The sequence below is a fragment of the Panthera onca genome, chromosome C2 (genome assembly GCF_046562875.1).
Source record: "Panthera onca isolate mPanOnc1 chromosome C2, mPanOnc1 haplotype 2, whole genome shotgun sequence".
Classification (NCBI taxonomy): Eukaryota; Metazoa; Chordata; class Mammalia; order Carnivora; family Felidae; genus Panthera; species Panthera onca.
Genome location: NC_138347.1, coordinates 46416217 through 46435246, shown reverse-complemented (window position 1 = coordinate 46435246; position 19030 = coordinate 46416217). Strand labels below are relative to the sequence as shown.

The 19030-nt window shown below is 39.1% G+C and overlaps 1 protein-coding gene across 1 annotated transcript; it reads right to left on the bottom strand.

Moving 5' to 3' along the window:
- Nucleotides 1-16076: 16076 nt before the first annotated feature.
- LOC132682766 (olfactory receptor 5K1) lies at nucleotides 16077-17045 on the bottom strand. The gene has a single exon (XM_060637968.1). It carries the CDS (start codon nucleotides 17043-17045, stop codon nucleotides 16077-16079), a length of 969 nt encoding a protein of 322 aa, XP_060493951.1.
- Between the last annotated feature and the right edge of the window lie 1985 nt (nucleotides 17046-19030).

Below are 19030 nucleotides of genomic sequence, written 5' to 3'. Positions count from 1 at the left end.
CCCTAAAAAAGGAGTGTGTTATGATTGGAGATATTGCTAGGATCATGGCATCCGCAAAAAAGCACAGCGTATGCTGGTGAAGGATCTAGTTCAGAAGACAGAATACTAAATTTGTTATTCCAGGTCTGTCACTTAGCCTTTCCAAGCTCCACTTTCCCCATCTGTGAAATGCTAGGATTTTTATACCTGCCTCATACACTTGCCGTGAGGATTATGTAAATTGCTGAACATAAAGTAGCCACTCAAAACCTGCTAGCTGTGACTGGCTGCATGAGGAGGGAATGAGGTTACCAAGCCTATAAAGCAGTGGTTCTCAGCCTAGCCTGCACATTGGACTTGCATGGAGAATTTAAAAACAATATTTGTGCCCCAGAGATTTTCTGATTTATTTGGCCTGGGGTGTGACCAGGTCACTATGGCTTTTTTGTGTGTGTGTGTTTTGTTTTTTTTAATCTTTCAAAGTGATTCCAGTGGGTAACTATGTTGAAAACTATATCTGAAACTACATTTAAAAGCAAGAAATAGGGGGCGCCTGGGTGAGTTAGTGGGTTAGTGAGCAACCCACTCTTGATTTCAGCAAAGGTCACCTTCTTACGGTTCATGAGTTGGGCTCCTTGCATTGGGCTCCGTGCTGGCAGTGTGGAGCTTGCTTGGGATTCTCTCTCCCTCTCTCTCTCTCTGCCCCTCCTCTGCTTGTGTGCACGTTCTCTCCTTCTCTCTCTTGTTCTCTCTCTCTCTCTCTCTCTCCCTAAAAATAAATAAACAGAAAATAAAAATAAAAACAAGAAATAGGATTCCCTCTCTCCTAGACAGATTGTTAGAAAGACAGTCTAAGGAAACAGTTAAGTAAACAGACCCGGTACAGTGCCTGCTTTCTTTTTTTTTAAATTTTTTTTTTTTTTCAACGTTTTTAATTTATTTTTGGGACAGAGAGAGACAGAGCATGAACGGGGGAGGGGCAGAGAGAGAGGGAGACACAGAATCGGAAACAGGCTCCAGGCTCCGAGCCATCAGCCCAGAGCCTGACGCGGGGCTCGAACTCACGGACCGCGAGATCGTGACCTCAGTGCCTGCTTTCTACAGGCCATTTCTTTCCTGTGCTTTCTAGCACTCTCTTCTGCTGATCACTGGCTCTTTGAGACAGGCCCCACTCCATCACACCACTGCTGGTTGGAGATGTGTAGGGAGAGTGTGCCTGCACACCCAGTACACCCCCGTGGCTCTTCCTAAGGTTCAGATTTGGCAGGAGGTGTTAGGAAGCCTCATTTGTTTTGGCTTCACTACCAAATTACTTTCTTTAATCCAGTACTTTCCGGGACCCTGTACTGTGGCGTAATTAGGCCTCCATAAATAAAGTGAATACTTTGACCCCTGTCTGCTTATCAATTCATTGCACTCCTACTCTTTTGGTTAGAATCACATAGGACAGGGCTGCCTGGGTGGCTCAGTTGGTTAAGCATCTGACTCTTGATTTCAGTTCAGGTCATGATCTCACAGGTTGTGAGATCAAGCCCTGCATCAGGCTCTGCACTGACAGCACAGAGCCTGCTTGGGATTCTGTCTCCCTCTCTCTCTCTGCCCCTACCCCACTCATGCTCTTTCTCTCAAAATAAGTAAATAAACCTTAAAAAAAAAAAAAAAAGGATCACCCAGGACAGAGGCATGAGTGATTGACATTAACCTCTACAGTTGCCAGAAGCACTTGACAATGGACATATAAAATGAGTATAAAATAGTATGTTCCTTGATAGGTTACTGTGACAGTGAAATAGATCCTGAAACGTAAGAGCTGAATAAATGTTAGGTGTTAGTGTCTGGAGGCCGACATAGCACAGGGGGAGAAGGCAGCCTTTGCCTGGCATGTGTAGGAGTTGCAGCTGCTGTGGCTTGTCCTGTGACTGCAGTCTGGTGCGGAATAGGGCTGGGGCTGGTGCTACATTGACGGAGGCAGTCTAGTTTCCAGTTTCAGGTTCGTTTCAAAATGGCGCTTCATTCACTACATGGGCTTTTAAGCCATCCTTGCATCTCAAAGTGGAAGAATTTTTAAAGCTTCTGTTTTTATCCTTTGTCTCAAACAAGACGGCACTAATGTGGAATATTTGTTTCTTCAATGATTTTGAGAAGCATCGGTTGGTGATTGAAGATCAGCCGCATCATTATCTTGCTTACATTGGATCCACATCCATTGACGGAATGGGAAGAACTTGGATTTCTGTGGCTTATTCTCAAGCTCCTAAAATCAACTACTGCCCCCTGATATGCAATTGGATTTGGATGGTTCATTTTAAGTGCTAAGCTTGTCAACAGATGTCAGGAACACACACCTTAACTTCAACCTCTGGGTATTATTCGTGAGCACTTATAATAAGTTGCAGAGCAGCACTTATTGCCCAGGACTTAAGGGAGCATTCAAGGACATGTAAGATAAGAAATTAACCAGAAAAATTCTAGAAAGACTTCAAACATTTGGGGTTATAACCCCCTTCCAGCAAACTAAAACTAAAACTAAAACCACAATGAAATATCCTCTCATACCCATCAGAATGGCTAAAATCAAAAACACAAGAAACAACAAGTGTTTGTGAGGATGTGGAGAAAAGGGAACCCTCATGCCCTATTGGTGGGAATACAAATTGGTGTAGCCCCTATGGAAAACAGGATGATTACTCAAAAAATTAAAAATAAAATACTATATGATCTATCAATTCCACTACCCCGTGGAGGTAAGTGATGCAGTCACATTTCCAAGCTAAGCTCTGAGCTGACAGTCAAGATCATCTTCTAGCCATGTGCTCAGCTGACTTGGATGTCTGTCTAGTCTTGCTGAACTCTCAGATGACTCTGGCCCTCCATTATCTTACAATAACCTTTGAGATTCTAGTCAAGAACCACTCAGCTAAGCCCAATCAACCTACAAAACTGTAAGAGATAATAATGATTTGTTGTTTTATGCTGCTACATTTTGGGGTCATTTGTTATGCAGTCATAGTATCTAGAACAATGCTCTTTCCCATCATAGGCTTTTAAAAGGTCTTTTCTCTTCCTGAATGACTTTTTCTGATACCCCTCCCCCTACCCCTTCCCACTTTTTTACCTGGCTAACTTCTATTCATTTTTCCAGTCAAAGCTTAATATTTTCTTATTCAGCACAATTTCCCTGACCATCTACCTTGGGGCTCATTCTCCCTCTAACTATTTTACACTCTAAAGTTCTCAAATGTGGCAGGCAGTAAAATCCAAGTTGAGAAGTGATTCTACTTGTCATCATTTCTTTATTTTTTTATTTTTTGAAAATGTTTATTTATTTATTTATTTTTAGAGAGACAGAGAGCCAGTGGGGAAGGAGCAGAGAGAGAGGAGAGAGAGAATCCCAAGTAGGTTCCGAGCTATCAGTGTAGAGCCCAAGGTGGGGCATGATCTCCCTAAGAGTGAGATCATGACCTGAGCCAAAATCAAGTCAGATGCTTAACAGACTGAGCCACCCAGGCACCCCTGTCATCATTCCTTTTAAACTCCTTGGATCCAATCTCCCCATACCTTAAAATAATCTGAGCGAAGTTCTAGGGTTGCTAAGTAATAATGAAATCCTTTTTAAGAGGGACGTGAAAAAAGTTTAGTCCAGTCTGATAATCACGTTTCAGGCCAGTTAGTGAAATATTAAAATTAAAACACCATTCAAAGTTGAAACTGCATCTTCTCTTAGCTTAGGCTTGTCTCTGTCTGGAAACCCTACAATAGGGGAGGGGACTTAGCTTCTGTCAGTTCTCAGTTACTTTCTCCTACACGGACAGAGACTTTCTGAACCTCCATGGTCAAACCATGGAAAGAGTAGATTAGGAAGAAGGACAGTTTAATATGGCTGGTACAGTTGTCATCTGGCCGTGGGGCATGTAGCCCATGCACAATTGCTGGCTCTTTCTCTTTTAAAGACTGCTTTTGGGAGTTTCTCAGAGACCCTCCCTCTGCAGACCTTCAGGCTATATTTCTTTTAACAAGTATAATCAATGTCTTTCCTTTAGCTGTGTGCTTACCACTCTTCCCACAGTCCCTGGGATCCTGGCAGGCTGATTTCTCTCTGTTAGGGTCACACTGCCCCCAGGTTGCTCAGGAGTTCTCTCTCTCCTCTCTCTCTCTCTCTCTCTCTCTCTCTCCCTCTCTCTTAAACAGGACTCCAGGTCAGCTCCTGTTGTGAGAAAGACATTTAGCTCCCAAAAAACAAAAACAGCTAAGTCCCTCTCAACTCAACTTGGGATCTCGCTGCTTCAGAATTATCTGGCCAAGCCCTTTTATTGTCAGATTTTTCAAGAATGAGTCAAATCTTCTTCCACAGATTTCTCAAACGTCAGGGAGCACATGGCAAGCTCTCTGAGTGAATAAAGCCCCTCTCAACTGGCTTAGTAGGGTGAGGAGGGGGCCAGCTCCCTCCTCACCACAGTGGGTGGGACTTTGGGAAACCCTGTGAGATTGCAGTATCTCTCCCCAGAGATTCTCTCCCAGTTCTCCAAATTCTGCTTAACCTCCAAAGCACTTACAGATCCTTGTGGGGAGTGATTTGCTGAAAGCCCCAAGATGGGTTTTAAGACCACCTTCTGCAAATCCTGCACAGGGGTCTAACCTCTCATTTTAGCATGTGGAGCTTCTGATAAAACCAAACTGAAAAGAGAGGATAAGTTTTATTTAAATCCTGTTAAACATTATTGAATTGTAATCATTTTTAATGTCTCCTTCCTCCCCTGGGTTAGTTAAAGCCCACAAGAGCAGAAATCCTGTCTGACTTTGCTCACAGTAAGCAAGTGCTTAGCACAGTGCATAGTATATGGTAAAATGCTCAATGGGTACTTACTGAATAAATAAACATTATGCAGCTGACTTTCCACCTGCATGAACTAATCTTTTAAGTCTGGTTATCCACAATACTCACTTTCCTGATGCCATGACGTAGATAGACACATAATTTTTATGTTGTGTGCTTCACTATTTCCTCTTATCGGTTATTGATGCATATTGCTTCAGGAGGAGACTAATATATCTTCTATCTCAAAAATTAGTATTTCCCTCTAAGTAGGGGCTAAATATTTAATTAAAAAGTTGGTTAAATAGAAGAAAAAAACTGAGAGAGCGGAAGCACTGTGGGGAATGAAGTTCTATGCTGGTCAATTACACTGAATACACTAGAAATATCCTATGCCATTTTCTTTCCTTCTTTTTTTTTTTAAATTTTTTTAGTGTTTATTTTTGAGAGAAGAGAGAGAGAGAGAGCTAGCTTGAGTGGGGGAGGGGCAGAGAGGGGACAGAGGATCCAAGGTAGGCTCTGCGCTGACAGCAGAGAGCCCGATACGGGCTCAGACCCACGAACTGTGAGATCGTGACCTGAGTTGAAGTCAGACACTCAACGAGTTGAGCCACCGAGGTGCCCTTTCTTTCCTTCTTAAATACCCTGCATTGGATACATTTCTGAGGAACAGGGATTGTGCCCATGTAGTTCTTTTCACTGTGTGTGGCACTGTGTTATTTCCTACACTAACAGGAGCTCAGTACATGCTTCCCTGGGGATGGCAGGTAGAAAGAGGACACACTGTATAAGAGGGGTTGAGGAGGACACTGAAGATCAGTAAAAAGGAGGACAACCCTCAGGGGAATTTATGCCAGAGATTTCATCACTATGGTCGTTATACCTTGCTTCTGCAAGAATCCTTGACATAATAAATTTCAGTATTACATTGGTTTCCTGTGATAGTATAAGAATACAAGAGGGCTCAGGTGATGTGTTCTTTAAAGAGTCACACTTCCAGGGGCGCCTGGGTGGCTCAGTTTGTTAAGTGTCCGACTTCAGCTTGGGTCATGATCTCACGGTTCGGTTTGTGAATTCGAGCCCCACATCAGGCTCTGTGCGGACAGCTCAGAGCCTGGAGCCTGCTTCAGATTCTGTGTCTTTCTCTCTGCCCTTCCCCTGCTCACACTGTCTCTCTCTCTCTCTCTCTATCAAAAATAAACTTTAAAAAATAATAAACATTATTTTTAATGTTTTAATGTAAAACATTTAATAAACGTTAATAAAAAGAGCCTCACTTCTAGTGCAGCCAACATAAAACTGAGAAGATAATCTGTTTCAGGGCCCCTCCTATCCCTCCTACTTTTAGTTCTGTTTCTTTCTGTCCAGCCTGGTGTCCTCAGGCTGTCCCTGGCCTTCCAGGAATCACGTATTTGGGGTGTTATCTGGCTTTTGGTGTGTAAGAATAATGGCGCCTCATTCCCAGATTTGTTCCTCGTTCCTCTGGGCTGTTTCCCTCCAAATCGCCTGTCAAACCACCTATTAAATTGATCTGTACTATTAGGATAATGAGTCACACCTTCCAGGTAAGTGATTTCCATTTTAACCTCTGGACTTCCAAGACCTTATTCTTAATTTTTTGTTTCCTGTATTTCCCGCTTCCTGCTTGCCTTTCTTTCTTAATATACTTTTTGAGTGTCTCAGTCGGTGCCAGGAAGGTGAGATGCCCTGGGAATGCAGACTGCACGCTGCCCTTAGCATGGGCTGCCACTAAAAACACAAGGCAAATCATTTCCTTTAATGTGGAAGCATACCATACTTCATTTTTGAGTCCGTGGACCATATCCTTCATTAATTAATCGTGCTATTGCTTGCTCATTTGGCAGGAAAGATATAATCTGTTCACCATGTTCGTCTCAATATTCTAATGGTGGGATATGTCACTGATCTAGAGATGGAGAGATATTTTGACTAGGAGAATAGCTTGGAGCTCCTGAAATTATATCATTTTGATGCTCACAGAGCTAGTCTATATGTAGTTGTCTTCCCAGGGTGAATAAATCAATTTTCCCTGCCTTGTGGTCCCCAGTTGTGGTAACCTCAAGTAATTCTTTCAGTCTATGTTCACACTGAAGGCAAATGTGCTGAATGTATGTCCCACAACCTCCTTTGAGAGGACATACTAGTGAGCCTAGTACCTGCCTAACCTGCTCATCCGTGTCACAACCCAAAGGCAGTTCTTTTCTCATGTTCCCTCTTTGCTTTTATGAAGAATTAGTTCCACGAAGATGCATATTTCTGCATTTGAAAAAATTCCCAGCAGTTTTTTCTCTTAACAGAAAGTTTTGGATTTTCATCTCAGTCAGTTTTCCTTTATTTCATATGTGCTCTTTCATCCTTATCTTCTTATTAAATTATTATTAAATTAATTATTAAATTATTAAATTATTATTAAATTATTAATTATTAAAGAAAGTAGATCTGTAAGTAATATCAGTATATAATGATTCAGTTCCCCGAAATTAGCATACCAATTTGATAATGCACTCTTTCCCACATCAGCGTTTGGCTTTCATTCCCTTATGAAAGAGAATTGCCTTGTGAACACATTAAACAGGACTAACTAGTTTTGTTGTGTCTGTCTTCTGGGATTGGTATTGATTCACCAACAAAACAAATATACAAGCATAAGGTGAAGAGTTGAAGATAATTTAAACCAAGTAAAATAATAAGTTCATAGTTAATAAAAAGAAAACGTGTATTTGCCTAAAATAAATTACATTGACTTTTGTTCTACCATATTTCTATCAAGTTCATACCTGTACCTCCTGCCCAATAAAACAAATAATTTTTTAAAAAGCAAATGTATAGCTCAACAGTCAACTGTTTACTGTATAAGATTTTCCTTTTAAAAAATAAACTTAGGGGCGCCTGGGTGGCGCAGTCGGTTAAGCGTCCGACTTCAGCCAGGTCACGATCTCGCAGTCCGTGAGTTCGAGCCCCGCGTCGGGCTCTGGGCTGATGGCTCGGAGCCTGGAGCCGGTTTCCGATTCTGTGTCTCCCTCTCTCTCTGCCCCTCCCCCGTTCATGCTCTGTCTCTGTCCCAAAAATAAATAAAAGACGTTGAAAAAAAAATTAAAAAAAAAATAAAAAATAAACTTAGGTGAGACTGGGTGGCTCAGTTGGTTGAATGTCCGACTTTGGCTCAGGTCATGATCTCACGGTTTGAGAGTTCGAGACCCGCATCAGGCTCAGAGCCTGGAGCCTGCTTCAGATTCTGTGTCTCCCTATCTCTGTCCCACTCTGCTCGTGCTCTGTCTCTGTCTCTCAAAAATAAACGTTGCAAAAAAGCTTTTTTAATAAGTGTAAATAAACTTATTTAGCTTATTTATTTACCATTAGTTATTTATTTGCTTTTTAAATAGCCCACTGTATATCTGATTATATATTAATTAATTAGTGAATTAAAAGATTATCCCTTCTGAGCCTTTTTGGTTATTTCTCTTCTTTTTAGTGTTTTCACTATAAAAAGTGAGCTGAGACAGCGAGAAATTATTCAAACAGCATATTTTATAGTTTATAATAGCAAGTTAGCAAATGTTTTTACTGTAGTAAGTATTGGAATAATTAAGTGTGAGGAGAAGCAGTACTTTGTAATGCAAAATTACACATTCGAATGTTCAAAGGGGCAGGTAGGTGGCATAAAAAGAACGAATTGTTGCCAGATCTCTCAACTTTTCAAGAAAAGTTAAAATTTGCTTTTATGAATGTTCTCCCAATTGTTAAATCTTGGAAATGAATTTTTAAAAAGTACTATACCGTTCTCTGCACCGCGTGGGCTAAACTAAACAAGCATGTGCCACCCCTGGATCTTCTGTGACTTGCTATGTGACAACAGAGGATTTGGTTTTGCAGTTAGCCTGGAGTTCAGATCACAAATATTACTGTGGGATATTGATCCAGTGACTAAACCATACTGGGCTTTATTTTCTTGACTGTCACATGGGGATAATAATCATACCTTCCGCATAGTGTTCTCGCTTATTGGGGAGATAGAAGTGAGGGAACATCTGAGGAGCCCAGAAACCAAGGCGACAACCTCAGAGTTCACCTCTTTTTGTTTCAAAACAGCCATCTTCCCTTCATTCAGGGGAAAACAAATTTTACAAAGAACGAGTGAGTCAAGTAGTCCTTAGCATTCTGTGTCTAAACTCAGCCCTTGATGTATCCACACCCCTGCCCAATTATCTTTCTCGACTCTTCCTAAACTCTTAAACTTTGCATAGGTTGTGATGGCCAACATACCTTATCTCATTCCTCATGCTCTTCTTACAGTGTGATGCTGATGCTTTTCCCATCAAGGGGTCTCTGGCCCCTCCCCCTGAATGTGAGTAAAACAGTGATGACTGTTGTGACTGTCTCAGTGATGAAGGATAACAGAAGTGCTGTTATGGGATGTCCAAAACCAGGCCTTCAGATGCCATGATGCACTTCTGCCTGGTTCTCTTGGTCCACTCATTCTTGGAACCCAGTTCTGGCTGTAAGGAAACTCAGATGTATATGTTTCCTGGGACTACAGTATCACAAAAGGCTGGCTTAGAAACAACAACAATTTATCATCTCACACATCTGGAGGCTAGGAGTTTGAAATCAAGGTGTACGCGGGGCCATGCTCCCTGTGAAACCTGTACAGAAGAATCATTTCCTGCCTCTTCTTAGCTTTGGGTGGTTTGCTGGCATTTTTGGATATGTTTTGTCTCACATCTGTATCACTCCAATCCTGTATCCTCACATGACAATTCTCCCTGTGTCTCCCTACATTGTCTTTCTTCTGCATATCTGTCTCTGTGTCCAAATTCCCCCTTTTATATAAGACACCAGTCATAGGGGATTAGGGCCCACCCAAGTGGCCTCATTTTAGCTTGATTACCTCTTTAAAGATCTCATTTCTCAATAAGGTCACATTCTGAGGTACTGGGAGTTAGGATATCAACACATGTTTTTAGGGAGCACGATTCAACCCATAACACCAGGTCCCAAAGAGGTATCACATGTTGACTGAGATCCCATGTAGCAGCTAACACCATGGCCAGTCATACAAGTGGAAAAGCCTTTAGGATTTTTTAGGAAAAGCCCCAGCCATCATCTGACTGTAACTGTGTGATAATATTGAGTGAGAACTTGCCTAGGTAAGCACAGTTGACCCCCCAACCATGAGAGATAAAAATATAGTGATTATTACTGTGTTAGGTCACTGAGTATTGGGGCTGTTTAGCAATAACTACCTGGAGCAGAAGTCACAGCAGGGTGGTAAAGTTTTCTTCCCACAGTGGCCCGATATATCTTACAGTTGCAACATTTTGTAGGACCTGGGGCTGGATCAGGCCCTGTCTGCGTTCTGCTTAGGACAGCTCTAGCATTTTTCAGGATGAACATAATAAAGTCCTGCCCTTTTCAGATATTGGAAGTCTCATCTCTCACCTTTTACCAAAAATTCTTTCATTCCCTATATGCACCTTTTCTTTAGGTCCTGCCTTGGCAAATATGATGCATATTTTCTTGCCTCGTCTTATAATAGAATACTTTTCTCAAGGAGTTTCTGTTATTTTTGATGGGCACAAAAGCCAAAAGTAGCTTGGAATGTCAAAGGTTTGAAACTAATGTATCCTTCCTCAAAAATGCTAACTGAGCTTTCTACCATAAACAGTGCAAGCGGAAAGGAGCAAAATGTTCAAGCTTAACTGTTACCCATGTTTTAAAATTTATCTTTTATTTTTATCAAAACAATTTATATGCAGATCTTGGAAATCATATCATTTTACATTACTTAAAATGAAAAATACCCTCACTGCAACTTCTGCTGTCCCCAACTCTTAACCACTTCAACTCTTTTTAACTTTTCTGAATTTACTTTATATTTCTAAACAAACATAGGAGAAAATGAATGCCATTGGGATTGGCAATGACTTTTTAGATATAACGCCAATGGCATGATCCATAAAAGAAAGAATTGATAAGCTGGACTTCGCGAAAAATAAAATTTCTGCTTGCAAGATACAGATTATTTGTGTGTGTGTGTGTGTGTGTGTGAGTTTTGGCAGACTGTGTATTTCATGGAATTGGTCCATTTCATGAAATTTGTGGGCATAGAGTTGTTCATAATATTTCTTTATTGTCCTTTTAATGTCCATGAGACATGTTTGATTTTTAAGAGTTTGAAATGTTAACCAGGAAGTATTTCCCTAAGAAATATTTTAAAAAATCTTGTCTTGGTCATTATAGAATCATAAAGAAAATTGTTACATATATTTTAAAAGTTATCTTTAAAATTAAGTTTTCTGAAGTTTTGAATGTTGTATATCCATTAACTACAAGATCCATAGAGTATTAGTAAATTTTTAATGATATCAGTACAATGTAAATGTTTGTAGTAAAACATAACCTCTTTTACTTATGACTTATGAGCTATGGACGATGGCACCAAGTTATGTCTATATCTATTAAGTGTATACATAAAATAGTTTTGAATAAACATAGTTACTGTGCTATATTGTATATTTGTATTGTTTTGCACCAAAGTATACTTCCTTTCCTACCTCATGTGCCCAGTGCTGGTGCCACAGACATCTTAATAAATATTTTTTCAAGGAATGAAAGAACACAATCCACTAGCAAGTTCACCTTTTTTGAAAACTAAATAGAAAAATCATGTCTTCATTTAGCTAAAATTCTGTTTGATAAACAAATTAATGAAAACTTCAAATTAATATGAATAATACATTATATTAGCTTTACATTTCTAAAAGACATACAAGACACAGGCACATCCAAGTATGCAAGGAGGTATTTTATTTGCTCTGATGTAGGAAAGGTTATCTACTAAAACGTGGGTTTTTTTTTTTTCTCCCCTGTACACAGTCCAAATATAGTCCCATTTCGACAGATTATAAATATAACCTGAGAGTTATGGTATTAAACTGAACTAAAAACTTTTCTGGAGTTGAATGGGCTATAGATTTTACATTCTGCTTCTCTGTTACTTTATCAGCATCACTTATGAGCCAATATTTAAAATCATGTGGTGAGGGGCACCTGGGTGGTTCTGTCAGTTAAGCATCCAACCTCGGCTCAGGCCATGATCTCATCTCGCAGTTCGTAGGTTCGAGCCCGGCGCCGGGCTCTGTGCTGACAGCTCAGAGCCTGGACCCTGTTTCAGATTCTGTGTCTCCCCCTCTCTCAGCCCCTCCCCTGCTCATGCTCTCTCTCTCAAAAATAAATAAAAATTAAAAAAATTAAAAAAAAATCATGTGGTGAAATTGGCTCACTGATAAGGCAGACCTGCACCAAAGCAGCAAGCACTGTCAACTTCAGAGTAATTTTTCTGGGCTGGAAATGAGTAGAAAATGAGGACTAATCATCCGAAAAAAGGAATGGTCTATAAAGGGCAAGTAAATGACATGCCGACAAGTGTATGTATAGAATAAATATTCTTCATTTCACCAAACTCTGGATACTCGGATAGTTGGAGTCAGCTGGTAACAGAAAATGGCATATTAGGGGTAAAACCCCAATAATTAAAAGGTAAAAAAGAAAGTGTTGCAAGTGTTAAAGATGTCTACAAATCAGCTCAAATGTTAACCTCTGTATACATAATGAGGTCACACCTCAATATTAACTGATGAACCCACACAGAGGTTCTTGCTATCACAGTAACAGTTTGTAAGTCTCTGAGGTGACAATGCTTTCTCAGGGAAGGAAGAATTGTCATCACACACAATATCCCTGAATGAACTAATCACTCTTGGAGTTAATCTCCCTGTACATATTCGTCCCTGCTTAGCACCACTGTCTTTATCCATGGTGCCAATATATTACTTGCTGATATTCTGATATAGTAAACATTATTCAAATCCAATGTGAAATGACCTTGAGAAAGATGCAGTAGACTTCATGAAGTTGATGAATATGTTCTTGGAGACCTGCATGAAGGAAACACAAAGTCCCATTGACAAATAGGGCCTGGTATGATCAGGACAATAAAAACAGATTGAATGGATAAGAGTTTGTGCAGTAAGAATTAGGAAAGATCCTTGGGAGACTTTTGGATATTTTACAAAATTGCTCCATTATTAGCATTTGTTACTATTAGCCCTTGAATTCAAAAGTGAAGTAAAGGTTGTATCTGGTTATCATACTTTATTCTTCTGGAAAATAATGCCAGGGAAAACAATGCTTGATTCATTCTTTGCAAAATTAGTATGCGTTTGTGATTATAACTGAAGTTTGGTTAAGTATAAGATAAAATATTTACTTCCATAAGCTTTAGTTTTATTTTTTAAAGTAAAGTCTTAACCAAATCTCTTTTCTTTGGTTACTATGGAATATTGGCCAAGATATTAAAAGGCCTAATTTTATGAGACTTTTCTCTCTATAACCAGTAGTACTTAGGTGAAAACAGTCTGTGATTCTGTTTTGCCCAGTGATCATTTCTGAAGTTTTAGAGAGTAGCTTTTGCAGTTCAGATTTATTACTTAAGGAAAGATTAGAGCACAACAATGTGAATCTCACATGCTTTTACCCTAAACATAACTTTGAAAATCCAGACAGGAAGAATAGACTGAGAAAGCCTTACTTTTAAGGACAGCTCCAAAGTCTAAATTTATTTAATAAAAGTACCGTTGGGAAGTATTTATAAGGTAAGTACAATGTATCACCCTAGAAATAAGGATGTAGTGAGTTGGGGGATAAAAAGAAAGTCAGAGAGAAATAATTAGTGTTTGATGAGATGGGATTCTGTGACTTATATTCCCGGCGGGTGTTCTAGGAATGAGATGGGGAGACAATCAAATGCCCATTGAAGTTTGGAGATATATGGCAAAAGGAACCTTCCAGTGGGACCTATGAAAGCTTTCAAAATCCTGCACTGAGCCTACACCACGTGTCATCAGAAGTACAAAAATGGTGCCCTCCAGTCTTCCTGTGGGCCTTTCCTTCAGTTAGGTGCTAGGGTATATCAATAACCTCTAACCCAGTTTTTCCACCTTCTTAGATATCCTAGAAGGGTGGTCAAGAGAATTTACTCAGAAATTAGCAGAGTGAGAGAGCAAGACTGAGCTGACAGACATGACGGGAGCCTCGTGGAGTTAAAAAGTAGATGCTTTAGCTGAAATCACACTTCCATGTCTAGCCTGGGAACTAGATGTGAATGCAGAAATCAAAACTGATAGTGGCACCAGGAGATCACCAGAAAGTTAGAGGATCAAACATCTCAGAGGGATACAGATTGAGAGAGCTCAATCTGTAACATGACACCTGTCTTCAGTGCCATGATATCAAACAAGTACTTGTACATTTAGATGCAATCAAGGAAGGTTGGAGGTAGGGTTGGGAAAATCTTAAACTGATGGGATTTAAATTAGAAACAACCAGGAAAATCTTGAAATATCTCCATTTCAAATCTTGTAATGTCTAATTCTGTGGAATTGGCTCGATTAGATTTTTTGGAGGTTACAAATAGAAACAAAGAGGTTATAATTTTGTATGTGTGAATTAGAGGATTGGAAATACTATATCTATGTTCCCACAACTTTTTCTAAATAGACTCAACATGTTGATTTTCCATGCAAAGTTAGCTTTAGGGACTGGCTAGCCTGGACCATAACTGCAACCTGACAATTGCCTTTGGGAATTTATTTTTTCTAACGTTTATTTATTTTTGAGAGAGAGACAGTGTGTGAGCAGGGGAGGGGCAGAGAGAGAGAGAGAGGGAGACAAAGGATCCAAAGCAGGCTCTGTGCTGACAGCGGGGCTCAAACCCATGAAGCAGTTTGAGACCACAACCTGACTCAAAGTCAATTGCTTAACTGACTGAGCCACCCAGGCACCCTGCCTTTTGGGAATTTAGATGGGACCTCAGAGCATCAAGAGAAGAGGTAGAAGAGGGCTTTTTTCTTTTTGTTACGGGTCCTCCTTTATCCAGAAGTTAGTCATTAAAATCGTGGCAATGTTCTATTGTTTAAGAAGACGAAAAAACTGAAATTTTGGTAACAGATATATCCCAGCACCTACAGCAGTGCTTCCACATAAGAAGCTGTCAATAAATCTATGTTGAATAAAAAAAAGTTATTCTTTCATTTTGTCACATCAAAATCCTTTAATTCTTAAAAAAATAAATGGGATCATTTAATTCTACTTACATTCCACAACTTCAGGTTTTGCAGTGGAGAAAAAAAAAATAAGGAATTATTATTGTAGGTAAGTCCTATCCATGGTTCAACAATTGTGCTTTTCTTCATGTCTATGTATAATGTAGTGGTGTCCTTGTTGTTGAACCCCTTCCTCACCTCTCAAGATAGAGGAGTTTAGTGTAGCTCCCTGACCATGGAGGTTCTTCAAATCTTAGATGAAGTGTGACTACTTGCCTGGAACTTTATGTTATGGGAATCTTTATGAGCATACATGGGAGTGAATAGCCCTCTCTCATAACTACTCTTTTTTTTTAAGTTTATTTATTTATTTTGAGAGAGAGAGTGCGTGGGAGAGGCAGAGAAAGAGAGAGAAAAAATCCCAAGCAGGCTCTTTACTGTCAGCACAAAGCCCAATGCGGGGCTCAAACCCACAAACCATGAGATCATGACCAGAGACGAAATCAAGAGTCAGAAGCTTAACCAACTGAGCCACCCAGGCGCCCCTGAAGATAACCACTCTTGAAATCGGCATTCTGTGTTTAACCATTTAACCCCAAGGGAACTTTAACTTGAAAATATAATAATCACTTTGACTTGACACCTTCATTTCCTCACACCTCTATCCGAACTATAGTGTTGCCCAAAATGCTATTAAAACTGCTTCCTCAAAATTTACTTGCTTCAACTTTGCCTCTCATGGTTTAGTGATTTCATTGGTCAAAGGTTCTCATGCCCTTAAAGTCTTTTAGCCTAACTGGAGTGTTCATGCTCCAGTTAAAGTGGACTGGCTGTAAATGTTTAATAGAATTTTCCTTTATATGTGTAACTGTCAGTTTTGTTGTTTTCTTTTTGGGCGCTGATAATCCCAATCCCTGATGCTGACATAGTCCATGAGCTTGTCAAAGTGCTAAATTGCTTCTTGAATAAATTCAAAATTTGGTTTTGATTTTTGTTATTTTGAATTAAGACTTAGCACAGTTTATTCTTTCCTGTATATTTTCTACCATATGTATTGCTTCCTAAATTGATTGTATTATGATATATTTTAGTATTTTACATATAATTTGTGCATTTTCTCTGTGTAATTTCACTTGGAAGGGTTTCTTACATCTAATTCACTAAGCTACAGTAGATGTCATTTGTTTCCAATTTTCATGAGATTTTTTTTTCTTCATAATTTTTCTCAGGACAGTTATTACTTCCTTATTCCTCAGGCTATAAATAAAAGGATTTAGTAAGGGAACTACAATTGTAAACAGAATAGCAGCTGGTATATCTTTATCCCCCTCTTCGAGCAAATTTGGTCTAATGTACATGAAAAAAAGAGATCCATAGAATAATGAAACAGACAAAAAGTGGGATGCACAAGTAGAAAAGGCTTTGGTCCTTCCTTCTTTGGAATTCATTTTGAAAATAGTAAAGAGAATGTACAGGTAAGATATTAAGACACTGCTTATGGTGAAGACTTGAATTGACCCTGAAAAGATAAATAGTACCAGTTCATTGACATAAGGGTCAACGCAGGAGAGTCTGTATAAAGGAAGAATATCACAGTAAAAGTGGTTGATGTGATTAGATCCACAGAAAGCTAACCTAAATAGAAGCCCTACATGAATCATGGAATGTAGGTTTCCAGCTATGAAGGCTCCTGTGGTCATCTGAATGCAGAGTTTCTTTGACATCATGGTGTGGTACTGTAGTGGGCTACATATGGCCACATAGCGGTCATAGGCCATTGCTGCCAGAAGAAAGCAGTCTGCAGTTTCAACAGTGCAAAGAAAATAAAATTGTGCCATGCATTCATAGAGAGAAATCATTCTGTTCTCAGAAAAGAAGTTCCCTAACATCTTAGGAGTAATGGCACAGGCACAGCAAGAATCCACAAGAGCGAGGTTGCCCAGAAAGATGTACATTGGCATGTGAAGATGAGGCTCTTTTGAAATCAATATCACCAGGCCAAGGTTCCCTACCATGGTGATCAGATAGATGACCAGGAACACCAAGAAAAGAAGCGTCTTCAATTCTGGGTGATCTGTAAATCCTGTCAGGATAAACTCACTTTTCATGGTATGATTTTCTTCAGCCATTCCTGAATTCTCTGTTGAGAAAAAAATTGTGGAGAAATTAGGTACTAATTTATAATATGTCCAACTTGCCTGCCAATCTAACTGGTTCATAAGGATGAGGAACATATTCTATAATGCTTTCGCATGTTATGTGGATTTGACACATGTCTAATTCTGAGTTAGTATCAATCTCCTGAAGCTATTACCTATGTAGCTACTCTTTAACATTTTTCCAGTATATTTTCAGGAAATATATCAGATTATATGCACAGAGATGGCTTTTGAGGTCTTAAGAGGAATATTCAGTTCAAAAAGCTTCTCTCTATGGATTAGGGAAAGCTGATTCATAATTTCAATGTCAGCAATTGGTATCAGTGTTCCCAAACAATTTCAGGGACTGTATATGTATTAACAGTGATGTTGAAAAGACGACTTTCATACACTTATGTTCACAGCAGCATTATTCACAATAGCCAAAGCTGGAAACACCCCAAATGTCCATCGATGAATGAACGGATGAACAAAATGTGGTATATACATACAATGAAATATCATTCAACCTTTAAAAGGAATGAAATTCTGACACATGTTAAAACATAGATGATCCTCAAAGATGTTAAGTGAAGTAAACTAGACACAAAAGGACAAATACTTTATGATTCCACTTACACGAACTAAAGTAGTCAAATTTATAGAGACAGAAAGTAGAATGATAGTTGTCAGGGAGAGGGAGGAAATGGATAGTTATTGTTTAATATGTATGGGGTTTAATTCTGGGAAGGTAAGAAAGTTCTGAAAATAGAGAGTGATGATGGTTGCATAATAACATAAATGTACTTAATGCCACTAAACCTTATACTTAAATATGGTTTAAATTCTGTTATGCATACTTTATCACCACAAAAAAAATTTTTAAGACGATTTTCATTTGCACATTCTTAGCAATTCACTATTGTAAATGCTAGTGGTATACAAGTTTATTTTTTTTATTTTTTATTTTATTTTACTTTTTCAATAGGCTTTACGGCCAGCACAGAACCCCATGTAGAACCCAGCTCTGAACCTGAGGCAGAGCCCAATGCAGAGCTTGACCTCACTACCCTGAGATCATGACCTGAGCTGAGATCAAGAGTCAGATACTTAAGCAACTGAGCCACCCAGGTGCTCCTATTTAAAAATAAAATGCTTTGGGGGGAAAAGTAGGGCTATTTGTGAAATATTTATACCCCTTTGGCTGGGAAGGGAAACTGATATGGATAGAAGCAGTAAAGAGAGAGAAGGAGGGAAAAGAAAAAAAATGACTGTATTTAAAATGTTTCAGGTCAATGGGGTGCCTGGGTGGCTCAGTCAGTTAAGCGTCCAACTTTCGTTCAGGTCATGATCTCCCACCCAGTTCATGAGCTCCAGCCCCGCATCAGGCTCTGTGCTGACAGCTCAGAGCCTAGAGCCTGCTTCCGATTCTGTGTCTCCCTCTCTCTCTGCCCCTCCCCAACTTGTGCTCTGTCTCTCTCTCTCTCTCTCAAAAATAAATAAACATTAAAAAAAAAAGTTTCAGGTCATTTATAATACCATTCACACATGCAACGTAAAATTGTTCATATATGCATGTGCATGAATAAATTTAAATGCTATCAAAAGAAATTGGAGAAATCTTAAGGGCTAAGAATTGATAAATTCATTTATATAATTATACATCGAAAACATCATGAGTAAAATCAAATGTCAAATGGAAACTGAGAAATTATTGCAATAAATATGATAATGCTTCTATAGCTTTATTCTAGAAATAGCTTATAGAAATCAGTATAAATGATGGCTAGAAAACAGATAAAGGACAGGAACAGAAAAATCTCAAAAGAAATACAATTTCGAAAAAATAAAAATGTCTTATTTCATTACTAATCAGGAAGATATCATTTTAAATGAGAGGGCAAATTTGTTTTGCTTTTCAAAATAGTAAGAATTCTTTAAAAAACAAACGATCCTTTCTAGTTCTGTCTAAAATA